The following is a 17,935-nucleotide window of genomic DNA, read 5'->3' as shown; positions in this document are numbered from 1 at the left end:
TCAAGTCCGAACCGTCAGATGCAAACGCTGCTTGCCATCAGATTAGTCTTATCCCTTCGCCAAAAGTCAACTCTCTCCTTCTTCCCCACGAGCGCACTCCTCGCCAGAAGTAAAAAGGGAACGACCCGCAATGGCCAACCTACACGCGCCACCAACTGCACATCTCCCGGCCATGGCCGCAACACCCCTTCGCCGCGCCTCTCCCAGCCATGGCTGTAGCACCCCTTCGCCGCGCCTCTCCCAGCCATGGCCGCCTCACCCCTTTGCCGCGCATCTCCCGGCCATGGCCGCCTCACCCCTTCACTGCGCATCTCCAGGCATGGCCACGGCACCCCTTCACCGTCATGGCAACTTTTGTTGCCTATGGTGGCAGCTTCTTTCACCGGGGTGTTGCAACTTGCAGCATTCAGGTGCATCATCTCGTCGTCCTCGCCGTTGAAGCTACCTGCATGGGTGTACGCTGAGCGCTCCGTCGTTCCCTGTCGTAGCAAATCAGCTCAACGGTGGCAGCTTTTTGTTTGCCGGTTGCAGCAAATCAACTCAACCTCCGTGGTCACCATGGTCACCATGGTCACCGTCGAATAAAAGAAAAGGCTCGTTCGAGCAAATTTGTACACCGGTTCCAGCAAAACTCTTAGATAGTTGTAGCAAAACAAAAGGCATCGCCGCCGTCAAACAACGCCGCCGTGCATGCATGTAGCAAAAAAAGTCGCCGGTGGTAGCAAAAAAAGGATGTGCTTGTAGCAAAAGTGTCGCTGGTTGAGTAGGACAAACTCCAGTAGTAGCATTTTTGGGTGCTGGTTCCAGCAAACCTCCCAGCCGGTTCCAGCAAAAACAGGTCGCGGTTGTAGCAAAAAAAAATATTGACGTCGGACCGCCGCTGTGTATAGTGGTAGCAAATCACGTCGCCCGGTAGTAGCAAAAAACTGCATGGTTTGCAGCACAAAAAACATTGCCCCCCATCGTCGAGGTTGCATCATCTTCGCGGATGATGTGGCAAAAAAATGGTGGAAGCTTTTTGCGATGCCGGTTGAAGCTTTTGTGACACCCCGTCGAAGCTTTTTCTTGTTGGCAGCAGCCAACCCTAGCATCGTCGTTCACTGGTTGAAGCTTTTTACAATGCCGATTGAAGCTTTTTGTGACGCCGGATGTAGCTTTTTGTTGTGGCAATGACCAGTTCCAGCATCTGTCGGTCTTGGTTGAAGCTTTTTGCCGCATCGGTTGTAGCTTTCCAGAACGCCGGTTGCAACATCATGGGGGTGTCCTTTGGTCTGTGCCCCCATAGCAGCTCGTGGCCATCCCTCGTCGTCATCCGCCTGGAGCTCGTAAGCCTTGGGCCCCTAGCCTGTGAGCTCATAGGCCATGGCCTCCTGTCGTAGTACCGCCGGTGCTCGCCCCTGTCACGTGCGGCCATGGCGAAGGGCGCGACCATGGCGAAGGGCGCAGCCATGGCGATGCTGCAATCCCGTAGGAGAGAGAAGAAAGTAACGAGAGGAAGAAGGGAATCGGTCGCGAGAGAAGAAAAAAAAGGGAACGGTTGGTCATGGGCCCAGGAGATTAGTCAACTATTCGAGGTGCGCTGGGCTGAGGATCTGCGTGGATCGAATGCATGCTGTGTGACCGGCGGAATGTTCGGCCGGCGTGCCGTTCCCAAACATTTACCTTTGATTTAGGTTTGGTCTACAAATTCAAGGTTGATTTTGAACTTTTTTCTTAAAAAGAAGGCTTCGGAGGTGTGACAGCGTTTGTCCGCGAGCTCCACTCTCCAGCGCGCACGTCACCATCTCCCCAATTCTACAGAGAAGGGCACCGCAAAAAAAAAGGTGGGGTGGAAGAAAATCTCGCCGCTTTCCCTTTTTTATTTCGCGCGCGCCATAACGCTGGCGGCGGAGCTTTGACCTCGCCTCGCCGGAGGATAATCCCCTCACCGTCCCTCCTGTCCTAAAACGCGCCCTAATCCCGGGCGGAGAGGATCTCAGCCGGCGCGCCTCTCCATTTCTTCCTCTCGTTCGCTCCGCGCCGGCGGTGGGTGTGACCTCCCAGTAGCACCGCAGCGATGTCATCGGCGGCGGGAACACCATCGGACGGCGGAGGGGATAGGCCGTGGCAGTCATACCACACCGCCTACACCAACGCCAAAGCTGGTAAAACTGCATTTCCCCTCTTTCCTGGCTTAAGATTGCGCCGGTAGGGTTTGAGGCATTCAGCATGTAGTACAAAGTGGCATTGGTATTTATTCTCTTATTACATTGCATTAGGAATGGAGGGAGTTGACAAAGAGAAGGTGCAGAAGGTGATCTATGAAATGAGCAAGGGTTCTAAGTATTTCGAAAATGAGCAGAAGAAGGAGGCGATTACCAAACTTAAAATTGAGCATCTGCGCGCACAGTGTGCAAAGTTAACCGATAATGACATATCACATTTTCAGAAGGTACGAGGCAGCAATTTTTTGGTGCTAACCTTTGTTTGCTGGTTGTTATTTTGTGATACATCTTGCTCAAATACCGATCTGTACTGCGCTAGTATTATGCTCCACCGTCTGTGTATTTATGCTTGTTCCCCCCAACCTAGTTGGTGAACAATTGATCATAAACCTCAACTAAAATGCAGCATGCTGTTTGATTATTGTAGTGTACTATCGAATGATCAATTCACCAACATTTACTTCTGTACCTGTGCTCTCTAGAGATGTTCATGTCTGCAATGCCGAATTGATGATCTTGCCCTCTTCTGAGTTGGTTTGATGATTTTGACCTGATCTGAGTTGTTTGGTTAATGATCTTAATCTGATTTGGGCTGTGGTCCGGGGCATGTTAACTTTAGCATCGCAGCAATGTAAAGTTTGTATTGACACCAGTTTGATAAATTAGTATGTTTTAATAGTTTATGTAGCATGGCGCGTTTCAACTCATCTGATCTTGTTTTGCTCTTTTATGCCGTCATGCCTATGCGCTGACACAATTTCAGGTTGCTGAAAAGAAAATTTTGGAGTTGGAAGCTTCACGGGATCTTTCAAAGATATGGCTCCACACTGACATGGACGCCTTCTATGCTGCTGTTGAGACATTGGAAAATCCATCCTTGAAGGGAAAACCTTTGGCAGTAGGTAGCATGTCTATGATAGCTACCGCCAGTTATGAGGTTAGCATACAAGGTTCCTGACATTTGTCATTTCTTTTAATCTCTAAATATTATTAGTTAGTGATAATGTGCTCCATAATCTGTTCCCTTTCCTGTGGAAGTATGGTTGATGAACTATCAAATGCTAATCACCTTAAACTGGACTATCCGAAATGGGCTTGGCTATTTTGTTTGTTTGCCAAAACTACAAACAATGTTCCCTGTTGTCTGGTGTATGGTGTAATTAATTGAATCATGCAGGCGCGGAAATTTGGCGTTCGTGCAGCGATGCCTGGTTTTATTGGATGTAAACTGTGTCCTGACTTGGTTTTTGTCCGTCCAAATTTTGAGAGATACAGTCATTATAGTGGATTGGCAAGAAAAGGTTTGCAACGTGATGCTCATTTGGAAACCTTTAAACATATATGCTATATAGCTGAGCAGAACTCATTATTGAAGTATTGGTTGCCTTAGTTTTCCAGAGGTATGATCCCAACTTCTTTGCAACGAGTCTAGATGAAGCATACCTTGATATTACAGAAGTCTGCATCGAGAGAGGCATTACAGGCGAGGAGGTAAGCTTAAGCTTTACCAGTAACCACAATTCTCCTGGCTTAACAAGTGCATATGGTGATATGGCTTGATTTACCCTTCATGGTTTAAAATATTTTCTCAACATGCTAGTACTACAATATTGTAAGCTTGCTGCTCACATCGCTTTTGTTTCATTTACAGGTTGCTTCTGAGCTTAGGGATGCCGTTCACCAAGAAACTGGTCTAACATGTAGTGCTGGAGTTGCTCCAAACCGCATGATTGCAAAGGTCAGAGCCTGAAGTCCTTTTCTAATTATTTTTTCTCAACTTCGATTCCTCAAGGTAATGTACTGGTCATATTACGTGTTTGTTTTCCGCCTGCCTTTGTTTGGATGTCACATTGGGTTTAAATTAAAGTAATAATCTCAGACTTACTGAACGGTACTGGCAAGTAGTAGTTCACTTTCAATAGCCATTATGGATCGCACCTGGAAAGGCTGTTTGCCACACATGGCTGGAGATTTTTAGGCTATACATCATCATCTTTACTCATCTTAAATCTAATTATGCCCTTATAATTGTTCTGAAATCTCTTTGCTAGGTTTGCTCTGATATTAACAAGCCTAATGGACAATTTATTCTGCCAAATGACCGGGATGCTGTCACGACATTTGTATCTACATTACCTATAAGAAAGGTACTTTATAGCAAGAAGGGTTCATGTTTGTTATGGTAGTGTTCTTTTAGCCCATTATTCTTTTCATATCATATTTCACAATTTTACCTTGGTTAGGCTATGACATACTCCATTGTATGCAGATAGGTGGTATAGGTAAGGTAACAGAACAGATGTTACACCAGGTTCTTAGCATCAGTACATGCCAGGAGATGCTACAAAAGGCTGCTTTCTTATGTGCTCTTTTTTCTGAAGGCTCAACAGGTCCCAATGTTAATTACACTTTTAATTGTTCTATTTCAAGCTTTCAGGAAGCTATATTATATCTATCCAGATCACGATACCAGAAATCAAGGTTCTGAAACTCAGACATTGTCATCTGCTTACTAGATATGATCATTTTAATATTCTTCAGATTTCTTTCTTTCGGTTGGCCTTGGATTGGGAGGCACAGAAACTCCTGAGCATAGGCTAAGAAAAAGTATGAGTTGCGAGCGAACTTTCTCTGCAACAAACGATTCTCGTTTGCTTTTCGAGAAGTTAGGTAAACATTCTTATTCTTTAATTAGTATTTGTTGTGCATTTGAATTAGTGAAGCTAGTTTGACAATTTCACATATTACCATCACATACCCAGACACCTTTGGTACTTACGTATTTGTTCTAGATTTGGTACAGAACATCTCTTTCTATATAAGAGCAATATCTTCAAATACTATGTTATTTCAATGGTTATATATGCAGTGCCAAATCTTCTGCTAGAAATAGCATACTTATGGTTCATTCTGGGTATATTTATAAGCACCTTGACAGGGTCACTTGGATGATATGTTTAATTTCCTTGAGGAAAAAGGCATACCTTATCTCCTTGGAACTCTCCAGTTCGTTCAGTTTCAACCCTAAACTCAATTGTATAGTATGTACCGTTTATTTTCATTAATGACTGATCACGTAAAAGAATAAGCATCACTGTAACATTTCTTCTTTGCTGCTATATCATGCTAAAAAAATAGAGCAGTTGTCACGACTTGGGGAAAGATTAATAACAATACTGTTTTGTTTTATTTTGTGATGCCTAGAAGTACCAGTATCATAAAAAACAATCTGCGTGTGAATAAACCCTTTAGAGACATTAAAATATATGGCTTTTCATGTGCCACTGATGTGAGCTTGCTAACATCTTTTCAATGCACGGCTCACAAAATGATTGTTTATTTTCAGATAACCTCGCCGAAAATTTAGCTGATGACATGCAAAAGGAGTGTTTGAAGGGAAGAACGCTAACACTCAAACTAAAGACTGCAGCTTTTGAGGTTCTGATCTCCTATGTGTATAAAATTGACTAGTTATTGGTAATTATTGCACCGAGATTGCCAAGAGAGATGGTTTGTTTCATGGCTCACTAGAGTAATGAACCATCTAAACCAGGTTAGGACGAGAGCAGCAACTGCACAAAACTACATGAGCTCGAAGGAAGACATCCTGATCTACGCTAAGAAGTTGCTTAAGGCTGAAATGCCTCTTTCTTTGAGATTGATGGGTAGGTGTGAGCATCTAAAATATTTCTTTGTTTCAAGTTTGATGATTACTACTCCCTCCGTTCCAAAATAGATGACTCAACTTTGTACTAACTTTAGTACAAAGTTAGGACAAAGTTGGGTCATCTATTTTGGAACGGGGGGAGTAGTTGGCTGGAACCTGTATCGGTTTCTTTTTGAACTTCTGATATGACTTGAAAGCTCGGATCACAATCACCTGTACCTGAATCTCATTGCCACTGAAGTATTCACTACAAATTTACACAGTTTGGGTCATCCTCCTCAAGTTGGTCTGGTTGCTTTGATAACCAGGAGCAATAGGGCATGTGGTTCTGGCTTGGTGATGTTTCATTACCTTGGCAGTTGATATTTTGTATCTCCATGTTTTGATATAATCTGTTTTATGCCAATCGTATTGCATTATTTATACTTGATGTTTCTTTTGTCTTGCTGCTCAGGGAAGTCAATCTAACTGTCATGCTAATACACTTTTACAGGGTTGCGGATGTCTCACTTCAGTGGTGAGAAGGATGATTCAACTAGCCCAACACAAAAGACACTAGATCGATTTTTTCAGTCCTCGGATATTAACTCAAATACCAATGGAACGAATGGTGCAAGTTGCATTGATGTCTCAGGAGGGCATAACGATTGTAATGATGCGGCAACGAAGGATGAGTCGATACATGATGCAGAGAAAGATGTCTCCATAGATCAGCAGTCCTCACATGATGATAACTCATCTGTTCCAGAAGGAGCGAGCTCGGTTAATTATGATAACGAGGCCGCCTCAAGTAGTTGGAAGGTGTGTGTCTCAACCTCTCAACTGAAATTTGTTCAACGTTTTTGCAGCCAAGAGAAAGCGTACATGCCCCACACCATCCATTTCCTCTACAGATTGGTCACAAATGCTTGATGATAGAAACAATCAAACTCGGTTCTTCATGCAGGTTACACAGACCGAGAAGTTTGACGAGTTGGGCGACTTGACCAGCTCCAGAGCTTGTGCTTCGTCGAGTAAACCTGGTCAGCATTTCTGGGTAGATGGCTATATTTGCTCCCTCTGCGGATTTGAGCTACCTCCATGTTTTGAGGAGGAAAGGCAAGAACATTCGGATTTCCACTTGGCTGAAATGTTGCAACAGGAAGAGGCGGTAGACAACACAGCCCGCCTCTCGAAGGAAAGGTATTTGTCTGCTGCCATATGCTTAACAGTTATGTTGTTGCCTATTGCTTTTGTGCTTCTGCCACCGGGGTTTTTCCATATATGCCTATTTTGACTCCAATTCCCATAATTATTAAAAAGAACAGTTCGCTTGAATGGAGAGTTCATTGAAACAGACTATTAGCTTTTTATGTTGCATTATTATTCCGCCTTTTAGAGAAGAGATGAACAGGATGTAACATAACTTGGTCTCCGTTATCCTGTTCCATATTCGGCAGGTTGGCCGAACGGCCATGCTCTACTACTACCACACCCACGCCCAAGAAGAAACTCAAGTCCTCCAAAGAGGGAAAACATATACCTATTGATTCTTTCTTCCTCAAGTGTAACAAGAAGTTGTAAGATATCAGAGCCACAAGTTTTGTAGGCAACACTGTAGTGACATGTTGTGAACCCAGACACCCAGTTATAGACTGTTGTACATGTATTAATATTATTTTTCCGTTGTTGAGAATAATATGTAAATATTGCCTCGGCATCTGAGTTAATCGTCGCGAAAGAGCCGGCTTGCCCAGAAGGGAAATGGAGTTCCAGGGGTAGATTGGATGAAAATAATGATTTCGTGCAACTATTTGGACATGATACCCGGTGATTTGGTTGTGCTCTTTCATGTGAAATTCAAATTCCCCTGATGCATCTGAGTCAGTACAGAAATTCTAACCTCTAAACCTAACAAATCGAATGAACAATGGATGATTTTTCAGGTGAAAGAAATATCTTGCTAGTCTGGCAAATATCTGTGTCAAATGCTGGAGACACGTAAAACGAAGATATCAGAAAGATGCACGGCGGCCTCCTTGCTCGGCCCCCTCAGCTCGCCCCCTTCTCCGGCGCCGCGTCACCGCCAGCTGCTCTCCCCTGCCGTCGGACCCCATGGGCGCGCCCGGGTCTAGGCGTGTCGACGGCGACGCCCCGGCGGCCGTGTCGCCGGAATCCCTGCGGCGCGGCGAAGACGGAGAGGCCCGACCGCCGCGGCTTCCGCTTCGCCGCCGCCGGCCAGCTCTCCAGCTCCAGTCCACCCCAACGTGTACGACCCCCTCCCCCTCCCTACCTCGTCAGATAGATTATTGCCTTGCGCTTGAAATCGGAGCTCACGGAACAATCCATGCCCTCAGCTTGGCTGACCAAAAATCCTAGACTTGGATGCTTCTCTAGTTGCAACTTTGTTCTAAGTTCTATCATCTCATTTGGACAAGTGCAGTGTAATTGAGCTACTTCGTCATACTAACTTAACCGGCACGAATGCTGTATATGTACTGCAGGAGAAGCTGCAGGTTGCTGCAGCCGCATCGAAAGCCGCCGTGCAGCTACAAAATGGTAACGACCACACAAAGATTCAGTAGCTTTATCACATAGCTTGGGCCTCAAGTTGTGCCGCACTTTGTTCTTATTTGAATGCAGCCTGGGACGCTGCTAGAGTGCTACTAGTATCTTCTAAGCGTGTTGCCCCAAACATATGTGCTCAGGTCTTTCACTTCAGAGCAGTCAATACGTCGTCCCTGAAGATGTTAGAGCGGCAGGGTTTCAGATCGACGCCGATGAACTGACATCCATTGTCGAAAGCCGTGACACGGAAAGGCTGACCGAGCACGGTCAGTTAGATGGGATCGCCGACAAGCTAGCGACGTCGTTGACCGATGGGATAAGCATGCGCGAGGACCTCTTGGTGCAGAGGGAGCAAATATATGGTGTAAACAAGTTCGCTGAGAGCGAGCCTCGCAGCTTCTGGGAGTTTGTATGGGACGCCCTGCAAGATACTACCCTGATAATCCTTGCTGCATGTGCTTTTGTCTCTTTGACTGTCGGCATCGCCACCGAAGGCTGGCCGAACGGCTCCCATGATGGCATCGGAATCTTCGCGAGTATCATCCTGGTTGTTTCTGTTACCGCGACGAGTGACTACCAGCAGTCTTTGCAATTCAGGGACCTGGACAAAGAGAAGAGGAAAATTCTTGTTCAGGTTACAAGGGACGGGTTCAGGCAAAGGATATTGATAGATGATCTTCTTCCCGGTGATGTTGTCCATCTAGCTGTTGGAGATCAGGTTCCTGCAGATGGCGTCTTTGTTTCTGGGTTTTCTCTGTTGCTGGATGAGTCCAGTCTAACTGGAGAGAGTGAGCCTGTCGATGTAAATGAAGACAAGCCTTTTCTTTCATCAGGGACCAAAGTCCTAGATGGGTCTGGCCAAATGCTGGTTACATCGGTCGGGATGCGGACACAATGGGGAAAGCTAATGGCTGCTCTCACTGAAGGTGGGAATGATGAAACTCCGCTTCAGGTTAAACTTAGTGGAGTTGCAAATATTATCGGTAAAATCGGCCTGTTTTTTGCTGTGTTAACTTTCGTTGTCCTCTCCCAAGAATTAATTGGCCAGAAATATCATGATGGGCTTCTTTTGAGCTGGTCAGGAGACGATGTTTTAGAGATATTGAATCATTTTGCTGTCGCGGTTACAATTGTTGTCGTTGCTGTGCCTGAGGGGTTGCCATTGGCAGTCACACTGAGCCTCGCCTATGCAATGGAGAAGATGATGAATGATAAGGCACTGGTCCGGCAATTGGCTGCCTGCGAAACTATGGGATCAGCCACAGTCATTTGCAGTGACAAGACAGGAACACTAACGTCCAATCGCATGACTGTTGTTAAGGCCTGCATCTGTGGGAACACCGTGGAAGTTAGCGATCCGCTGATTCCTTCTAGTTTGTCTTCAGAACTCCCAGAAGTTGCAGTAGAAACTCTTCTAGAATCCATACTCACCAACACTGGTGGTGAAGTCGTGGTAGACCAAAATGGAAAGCAAGATATAATTGGTACTCCTACCGAGACAGCTTTGTTGGAATTTGCACTGTCATTAGGTGGAAACTACAAACAAAAACGGCAGGAAACTAAGATTGTTAAGGTGGAGCCTTTTAATTCAGTAAAAAAGAGGATGACTGTTATTCTTGAGCTTCCAGGAGGAGGATACCGTGCACATTGTAAGGGTGCTACAGAAATAGTATTGGCTGCCTGTGATAAGTTCATAGACGGCAGCGGCAGTGTTGTTCCCCTTGACAAGAAAACTGCCAACATGCTCAATGATATCATCGAGACCTTTTCTAGCGAAGCACTTCGTACACTATGCCTTGCTTACAGGGGATTGGAAGATGGCTCTACTCAAGAGGAAATACCACTGCAAGGATACACATTCATTGGCATTGTTGGTATTAAAGATCCTGTGCGTCCGGGTGTCAGGGAGTCTGTGGCAAGTTGCCGGTCTGCTGGCATTGCGGTTAAAATGGTTACAGGGGACAATATTAATACAGCAAAGGCAATTGCTCGTGAATGTGGTATACTTACTGATGGCGGTCTTGCCATTGAAGGTGCTGAGTTCAGAGAGAAAACACCCAAAGAACTCCTTGAGCTGATTCCCAAAATGCAGGTTTGTCATGCCTCTGTTTTATCTTGGCTTTGCAAGTGTCTATCCATCTAGTGAATTCTCATGTGCCAGTCTTGTGCAACTAAAGGTGCTAGCCCGATCGTCGCCACTTGATAAGCTTGCACTTGTGAAGCACTTGCGCACAACTTCCAATGAAGTTGTTGCTGTGACTGGTGATGGCACTAATGATGCACCTGCGCTGCGTGAGGCGGATATTGGACTTGCCATGGGCGTTGCAGGGACTGAGGTAATAACACCACTGAGTGATGCATACATAGCCTTGAAATGTCGTGGATTATACTATACATTTCTCCGGTTTTATATGAAGTTATGAAGGGATGTTTGGCTTTGAGATGTAGTGGAACTGTGGGGTGTGGATTATTCCTAGGACTATAACTATATACATGGTTTGACTTGCTATTGTTCTGTGGTTTGTCAATATTATTTGCTGGTGAATCTAGAAACCAAATTAAAATATTTATCTGGTTCCTGGGTAGTGGGACTATGGGAGGCTCCATTGTAGAAGATTATAACTTATGTGTTCTGCATAATCTGAATTTCTGTTGTTGGTAGAGCCTTTTCTAAGTTTTTGGCAGGCATTTGCCCTGTAATTTTTTCTTTAAATTGCTCTATGCATTTACGCAGGTGGCGAAAGAGAGCGCTGATGTTGTGATTCTGGATGACAACTTCTCCACGATTGTTACTGTTGCGAAATGGGGACGCTCTGTTTACGTCAACATCCAAAAGTTTGTGCAGTTCCAGTTGACTGTTAATATTGTTGCATTACTAGTCAACTTCTCCTCCGCGTGCTTTACAGGTATATCCTACTCATGATATTGTTGGTTTCAACACGTCTCCCATCTCACGGTCTACTATGTAATCTCATGCCAGGAGATGCGCCGCTGACAGCTGTTCAACTTCTCTGGGTCAACATGATCATGGACACCCTAGGTGCGCTGGCACTTGCCACCGAACCGCCTAACGATAATTTGATGGAGAAAGCACCGGTGGGAAGGACAGGGAAGTTCATCACAAACATAATGTGGAGGAATATTCTGGGGCAGTCGTTGTACCAATTCACCGTCCTCTGGTATCTACAAAGTCAAGGGAGATATGTGTTTGGGCTTGAAGGCTCCGAGGCTGATACTGTCCTAAATACAATCATATTCAACACCTTCGTCTTCTGCCAGGTATGTCGGCTCTCGTAAAATGCTCTCCTCTTTCACCATCGTTTCTTCTAAAGTACTATTCCCTCCATTCGGAAATAAATGACGTGGCTTTAGTTCAAATTTGAACTAAAACGTAAAACCACGTCACTTATTTCCGAACGGAGGGAGTAGAACGAGATAGAGTGGAAGGAAATCGTGTCGTATGGGTTGAATATTATCATTAAAACAGTGAAGAGAGAAGGTAGCATGGTGATAGTTATAATTGTTATTTGAGCTGAAGTGCCAAGCGAAGTGGATAATTTCTTGCAGAGGATTAATACGATGTGATTTCTTGGTTTTGGGATCTCTGTTTTATTTTTACCGTGTTCAAGCGGAATCAAACAATTTGTTAGTATTTTTTTTGTGCTTCATGGCTCCGTTTTTTGATCTGCATCTCCGTAGGTGTTCAATGAGGTCACCTCAAGGGAGATGGAGGAGATCAATGTTCTGAAGGGAATGTCGGAGAACTCTATTTTCGTGGGCGTTCTCACCGGCACTGTTGTCTTCCAGTTCATCCTGGTCCAGTTCCTGGGCGACTTTGCCAACACCACCCCGCTGACCCAGCTCCAGTGGCTCATCTGCATCCTCTTTGGCTTCCTTGGAATGCCTATTGCCGCCATGATCAAGCTCATTTCTGTAGAACCTCGTGAAGAACAGGACGGTTATGGAAAGTTGTAGACTACAGCAAAAGATCAACAATCTAGAGTCAAAGATCAACACCATACCACGAAGAAACATGACTCAATGCCACTTCCTGCATGCCCCAGATCAGACATGCAGTGCAGATTAACCAGCTGTCTTTGAAAACCAAGGCAAATGGTAAATTACCCAGCACAATAACTTCGTACAAGTATGGCACGCTAACTTCGTAGTACAAGGTTTCAATGTAGGGTGTAGACATCCCGAGATTATACATATGTAATACTATTGTTACACCAATGATTACAGTGATTCATTCAATGTTAAAAGAAGTTGATTTGTTCCAACAAATCAGCAGCTTAATGCTCATACAGTACATATCAGGTGTTCTAGAAACATATGGGTTGCCCTTTACTGATGGCGCAGCTATTTGATTTGTGCAATTAACGATTTCTGTCATGTAGATACCATACACAGCTGCAACAAAATACTTTGCCTATAACGCACTGCATGGCGCCTTCCCAAACTGCGGCGAAGTGAAAGGATAGCTGGGTCTCGAATCAAGAAACCAACTGCCATATATCTACATGCCAGGGCAACTGCCATATATCAACGTACTCCCTCTGTTCCGAATTACTTGTCGCAGGTATGGATGTATCTAGATATATTTTAGTTCTAGATACATCCATTTCTGCGACGAGTAATTTAGAACGGAGGGAGTACTTGCCAGGTTAACTAACTTCCCCGTCACCAGTCAGCTAGTCTGACTGCATGCATCATAGGGGAGTACTGACTGTATCAATATTTTTGCGCTCTCCAGCTTCTGCATTGAACCTTCATCATCGACAAGGCCCTCCCTGCAATGCCTGTCGATCTCAAAGAAGTTCTCGCGCAGAGAATCATGAGTGAGCCGCAGGTTCTCAGAGGCTGACAAGCTGCTGCTGCTCGCAAGCAGCTTGTCACAAACAAAGCGTGCCAAGCCTAAGACAATGCCGTGCTCCGCTCTCTGCAGCGCCAACTGAAGGTTGGAAAGCAAAATGCCACCGAAGGAATCCAGGATCTTAGGGCTTCCTTTATTCAGCAGGTTCACCATCAATTCTGCTAGCTTTTTGGATGACGGTGACTCCTCGTGCTCGTTGCCCTGCTCACTCTGATCATCCTCCCTAGGTTCTTCCGCCTCAAGTAGCTCATTCTTGGCCAGAGCAGCAACCCACAACGGTAATTCAGCGTCACCCAAGTTGCACATCTTGGTAGCCATCTCACTTTCTGGCCCAATCAACCAGCGGCATCCAAGACCCAATATCAGGACTGGCAGCCACTGTTTTACAGCAGAAACTAGTGTGAGAGCATATCTCGGGCCTGCAAAGGATTCTACAGCAGGTACAAGATCAAGAAGATTATTGGCAAGGAGGAAGGCCTCCTCTGGGGGACTCGCTGACTCGGTTGAGCTTGCTAGCACCAAATGAAGCAGCTTGGCTGCGTAAGTGAAGGAGCTTCGTGTAAGGATCAGTATGTCTTTCAGATCATCCCCATTGAAAGATGAGACCACACTGTGCCTTTTCATGGCTGACACTGCATATTTTGTGTAAGATGATGCAAATCCGACACATCTTACTTTACTCTCATTGACCAGCTTGATGGTTGTCGTATCGACAATGAACTTAAGAATTGAAGTACCAAGCATAATCACATTTATTGTGCATTCCACTGGATTTCCTGCACAAGATGCATCACTTACTTATTTATGAGGTAATAAGAAAAATTATGCAGGATTTTTTTGACCGAGAAATTATGCAGCATTGATACAATTTGCACAGATAACGATGATTTTAAACATGAAATTTGTATTTACACTCTTTGCATGCTATCAGAACATCAGATACTCACTTGAGTTGATGAATAAACAATCAATTTAAAGAGGATTACCACATAAAGAGCTTGTATGGGTTTTGTGAAGACATACCTTCAGGGGTGACATGCTGCTGATGTTTATGTTCTGCAGATTCCTTATTCTTGTTCAATGTTGAAGTTGAGTTGGTGGAAACAGTAACAGATCCATTTACAAATCTATCATAGCATCTCAGCAGATGGTCCAGTGACTGGTTGACAATTGTCGACTGACACAAGATGAAATTTACAATGAGACTAGCAAAATATTCAATACAAATACTGAATAATATTCACACAGATCTATGGAAAGCTATCTAAGATAACAGTGTGCAATCAACGAATCTTAGATTTGTTCCTATTGATGCATAACCAGATAAGTACGGTTTAACAACAAGATAACAGGTGTGGTGGCACTGCGTAAATCGACTCACCTCAGAGCAGCTCATATCCGTTTGATCAACATCCTGAAGAGCACTATATGTAGCCAAACTCAAATAAGCCAACACTGGACTGAGGTCTAGAGATTCAAAATGTAGGCACTGCTCAATGTACACTTGAGAAATGACCTTCAGAGAAGAAAATGCAATTTCTGCATAAGATTGCACAAAAGCAGCTCTCATCTCCTCAGCTTTTAGTATTTCATTAAGCTGCCATGCTGCTCCCCCTACAGCAGCAAGTTCTTCATTATTCAGGATTACTGGTGTGGATGACCTATTTCCAACCACATCGTCAGACCTTGCTGGCGTTTTCTTAAGCGACTTCCCTTTCTTCCTCTTTGTAGATGCAACAGGGCATGATGGAGGTTCGAGTCCATAAATCCCAGAAAAATAAGAGGCTTTAGATTGCAAAATATTAGTCAATTCTTCAAACATTTCATCAGAACGGCCACTCAAATGTACCAACTTATGCGCTGCCAACAATGCTTCTTGACATTCTTCCTGCTTGGAAGTCACCGCAGCATTCACAACTATATTCATGCATTCGATATGTAACACACATAGATCATCAGGTGATACCACTGGCACCATGCTGAGAAGAGCAGCCTGGGCACCATCAGAAACTGCAGTTTTAAAGAGCAGCTTCAGTTTAGCATTTGCAAAGCACTCTCTCAAAGCAACCAAATTAGAGCCCTCGTCAGATAAGCTTTTTATTAGTTTGGCGGAAGCAACAACAAGACCATCAGTCTGCTCTGAATTCAATCCTGATGGTGACAATGCCCGACTAATAGAGACTTTAATAAGCCCAACAAGACGCTGCGAGGATGATCCTTCGGACAGAGCAAATTCACAAAACCTTGCCCCAGCTGCTGGCGATCTCTTTATGAGTGCAATGCAGCGATCACATGCTTCTTTTAAAGGCAACTTAGATGGAAAGTAAGAAGGAATGAGAAGCTTTGTGATTTTTTTAGCAACACGGGGATGATCATCTGCAAGTGAAGACAATAGAGTACCCAAACCAACAACCTGAACAGAAAAGTGTGTATTAAACTCCTACCCAGAAATATCCAAATATACGCTAGCCTATTTGCTCAAATTGAAAGTTCTGTAAATGCAAAGGTCAGCTAGGTTACAGTGTAAATCAAGATATGCATGCAATAACTATGTACCATACCTTATTGTATTGGAAAGATCGAAGATCACGAATAGTTAACAGGAGATCTACAGCAGCAGCTCTGACAGATAAAGCAGGATCAGAAACCATATCGCTTAATCTTGGAAGTAGCACTTTCAGTATGTCATGACTTTGTGGATTGTCAAGCAAGTATATCAGGCCATTCAGTGTTGATAGACGAACTTCATTGCAAGAATCTTTGGACATGTCATCAACAATTTTACTCAAATTTTTTGAAATGGTTGGCGATGGAATAACTTCCCAAAACTGGTTAAGAATACGGCAAATTCCTTCAACTGCGACTGCCCGTATTTCTGGGCAGTCATCTATGAGAAGTTTGTCTAGCAGGAAGAACTGCTTCTCTAACAGAGGATCATTGACATCCTTTGTCACATCTGGGTCTTCGAGGGGAAATAAATCCAGTAGAAGATGTAAAGCATTATGGCGAACATTAGAGTTCGCAACCTGCCACAAAGTAGACACTTGAGATAGCCATAAGGATGTCTAACTTAAAGTGTTCCATACCTACTATTTCTTGACAAATACATGTTAAAAGTGAAACATGAAAAGTGATTACAACTTCCTGAGTACAAACTAAACTTCAAGTAATCCATTGAATTCAGTAAACTTGGCCATTGTTCTAAAAAAATTATAGGTTGTAATGTTTCTCTCATACCTAGAGCATAAACAGTGATGACCGACTATGCAGCTTTGGGAATGTGGATGGGTTATTTGAAAGCAACAGTATACATGACATCCTACCTATATAGAATCACTCAATACTGTTCAGTATGCATTAATCAAATGTTGATATGCGATTATGCATTGCTATTTTAGACATGAATAAATTCCAGTAGACAAACTGTTACCTAGAGTATCACAGTACCGACCAATCTCATTTTGTCCAGAAACCTGATCTTTGTGTAGACTTTCCCTTGTGGGAAGATTAACAAGCTAACATGAGATACAAACACTAAGAGGCTAAGGTATCATGTGGAGAAGTCGTGTGAAATTGTGGACGCTTTTGAAGTTTACAGTCATGTGACGAGTTAAACCTTTTTGTTTGTTTGTTATGGCAGTTAGCAGCGAGTACTTTGAAGCTCTGTTAGCTACTGGTTTTGTTATTGTAGCAGCATGCATGTGTGTGAGAATAACACTACTAGGACCAGGCATTTTAGCAGAGCCCGCCGTCTGACATTCTTAAACCTTCCCTAAGCGAAACATTGTACTATCATAATTCATCAACAAATCACTTGAATTGTGATTTCATCAACAGCAGAGCAAGCATTTTTCAAGTCAGTTATATATACTCGCTTCCCTCTGGTACAAATTTGCATCAACACTAGCCAACATATAGTTCTACCACCCATCAGAGAAGTGCAAGGCAATGCACGTACCTGCAATGACCGGAACAGCACAGGCTCGGACAGCCTGAAGACCAACTTTTCAACTCCAGCCACCGCCTTCTGCTCGACGAAAGCCCACAGTATCCTCCTGGCAGCCCTGGCCACCTCCTTGTCAGCGGCATGTACTGCTGCCTCAACCATCCCCTGCAGAAACCCATCCCCGATCTCCCCTCTGACCCACCCTGCGTCCTTCCAGGCTCTGAACACCACCTCGCCGTAGGCGACCACGGCCGCCCGCCTCCCTCGCATCATCCCCACCTGGGCCCTTATGAGCTCCAGCCCCTCCCTGGCGAGCCCCTCGCTGACCCCGAGCACCAGCGCCAGGAGCTTCCTCCCTTCCTCGGCCTTGAGGAAGTGGGGCGACACGAAGCAGCGCAGCAGGAGCAACTTGAAGTCCGAGATGCTCTCGTCGGTGTAGTCGAGCAGAGGCAGCGCCTCGCGGAGGGCGAAGAGGCGGCGGAGGAGCGGCCTGGCGTTGGAGCCGGAGGTGAGCGCCTGGGAGAAGAGGTAAGGCAGGGTCTGGGCGACGAGCGCGTCGCGCCCTGGAGCCCCGGCGCGCCACGCGAGCTCGAAGCAGGAAGCGGCGAGCGCGGCGACGGGAGGGTCCTCGGTGGCGAGGACCGCGAGGCGGTCGTGCAGGAGCGCGAGCGGGCGGAGGAGGTCGTCCCATCGCG

General features: G+C 45.0%; 2 protein-coding genes across 4 annotated transcripts in view; one reads left to right on the top strand and one right to left on the bottom strand.

Moving 5' to 3' along the window:
- The first annotated feature begins 1,839 nt into the window (after positions 1-1,839).
- LOC119286625 (calcium-transporting ATPase 3, plasma membrane-type-like) lies at positions 1,840-12,723 on the top strand. Of its 3 annotated transcripts, XM_037566035.1 has the most exons (20): positions 1,840-2,144; positions 2,259-2,431; positions 2,968-3,141; positions 3,382-3,505; positions 3,595-3,695; positions 3,856-3,942; positions 4,256-4,351; positions 4,474-4,594; positions 4,746-4,874; positions 5,551-5,642; positions 5,758-5,869; positions 6,365-6,672; positions 6,818-7,053; positions 7,311-7,430; positions 8,294-8,409; positions 8,559-10,510; positions 10,596-10,754; positions 11,153-11,324; positions 11,399-11,697; positions 12,118-12,723. In XM_037566035.1, exons 1-20 carry the CDS (start codon positions 2,057-2,059, stop codon positions 12,391-12,393), a joined length of 4,935 nt encoding a protein of 1,644 aa, XP_037421932.1. In that variant the 5' UTR covers positions 1,840-2,056; the 3' UTR covers positions 12,394-12,723. The 3 variants fall into 3 exon arrangements, with proteins under 3 accessions (XP_037421932.1, XP_037421930.1, XP_037421931.1); XM_037566033.1 differs by lacking the exons at positions 1,840-2,144; positions 2,259-2,431; positions 2,968-3,141; ... (9 more) ...; positions 6,818-7,053; positions 7,311-7,430 and adding an exon at positions 7,822-8,119 and having other exon boundaries at positions 8,355-8,409; XM_037566034.1 differs by lacking the exons at positions 1,840-2,144; positions 2,259-2,431; positions 2,968-3,141; ... (9 more) ...; positions 6,818-7,053; positions 7,311-7,430 and having other exon boundaries at positions 8,355-8,409; positions 8,494-10,510.
- LOC119283622 overlaps positions 12,598-17,935 on the bottom strand; it is a 5,819-nt gene continuing 481 nt past the window's right edge. The window contains exons 2-6 of the mRNA XM_037563089.1: positions 17,253-17,933; positions 15,856-16,320; positions 14,676-15,707; positions 14,318-14,471; positions 12,598-14,070 (exon numbers count right to left, since the gene is read on the bottom strand). Of these exons, the coding sequence (XP_037418986.1) occupies positions 13,109-14,070; positions 14,318-14,471; positions 14,676-15,707; positions 15,856-16,320; positions 17,253-17,933 (3,294 nt within the window). The 3' untranslated portion in view covers positions 12,598-13,108. The remainder of the gene's footprint in view (positions 14,071-14,317; positions 14,472-14,675; positions 15,708-15,855; positions 16,321-17,252; positions 17,934-17,935) is intronic.

This window comes from Triticum dicoccoides, chromosome 4A (assembly GCF_002162155.2).
Source record: "Triticum dicoccoides isolate Atlit2015 ecotype Zavitan chromosome 4A, WEW_v2.0, whole genome shotgun sequence".
Lineage (NCBI taxonomy): Eukaryota > Viridiplantae > Streptophyta > Magnoliopsida > Poales > Poaceae > Triticum > Triticum dicoccoides.
This window is presented reverse-complemented; position numbering and strand designations above follow the sequence as displayed.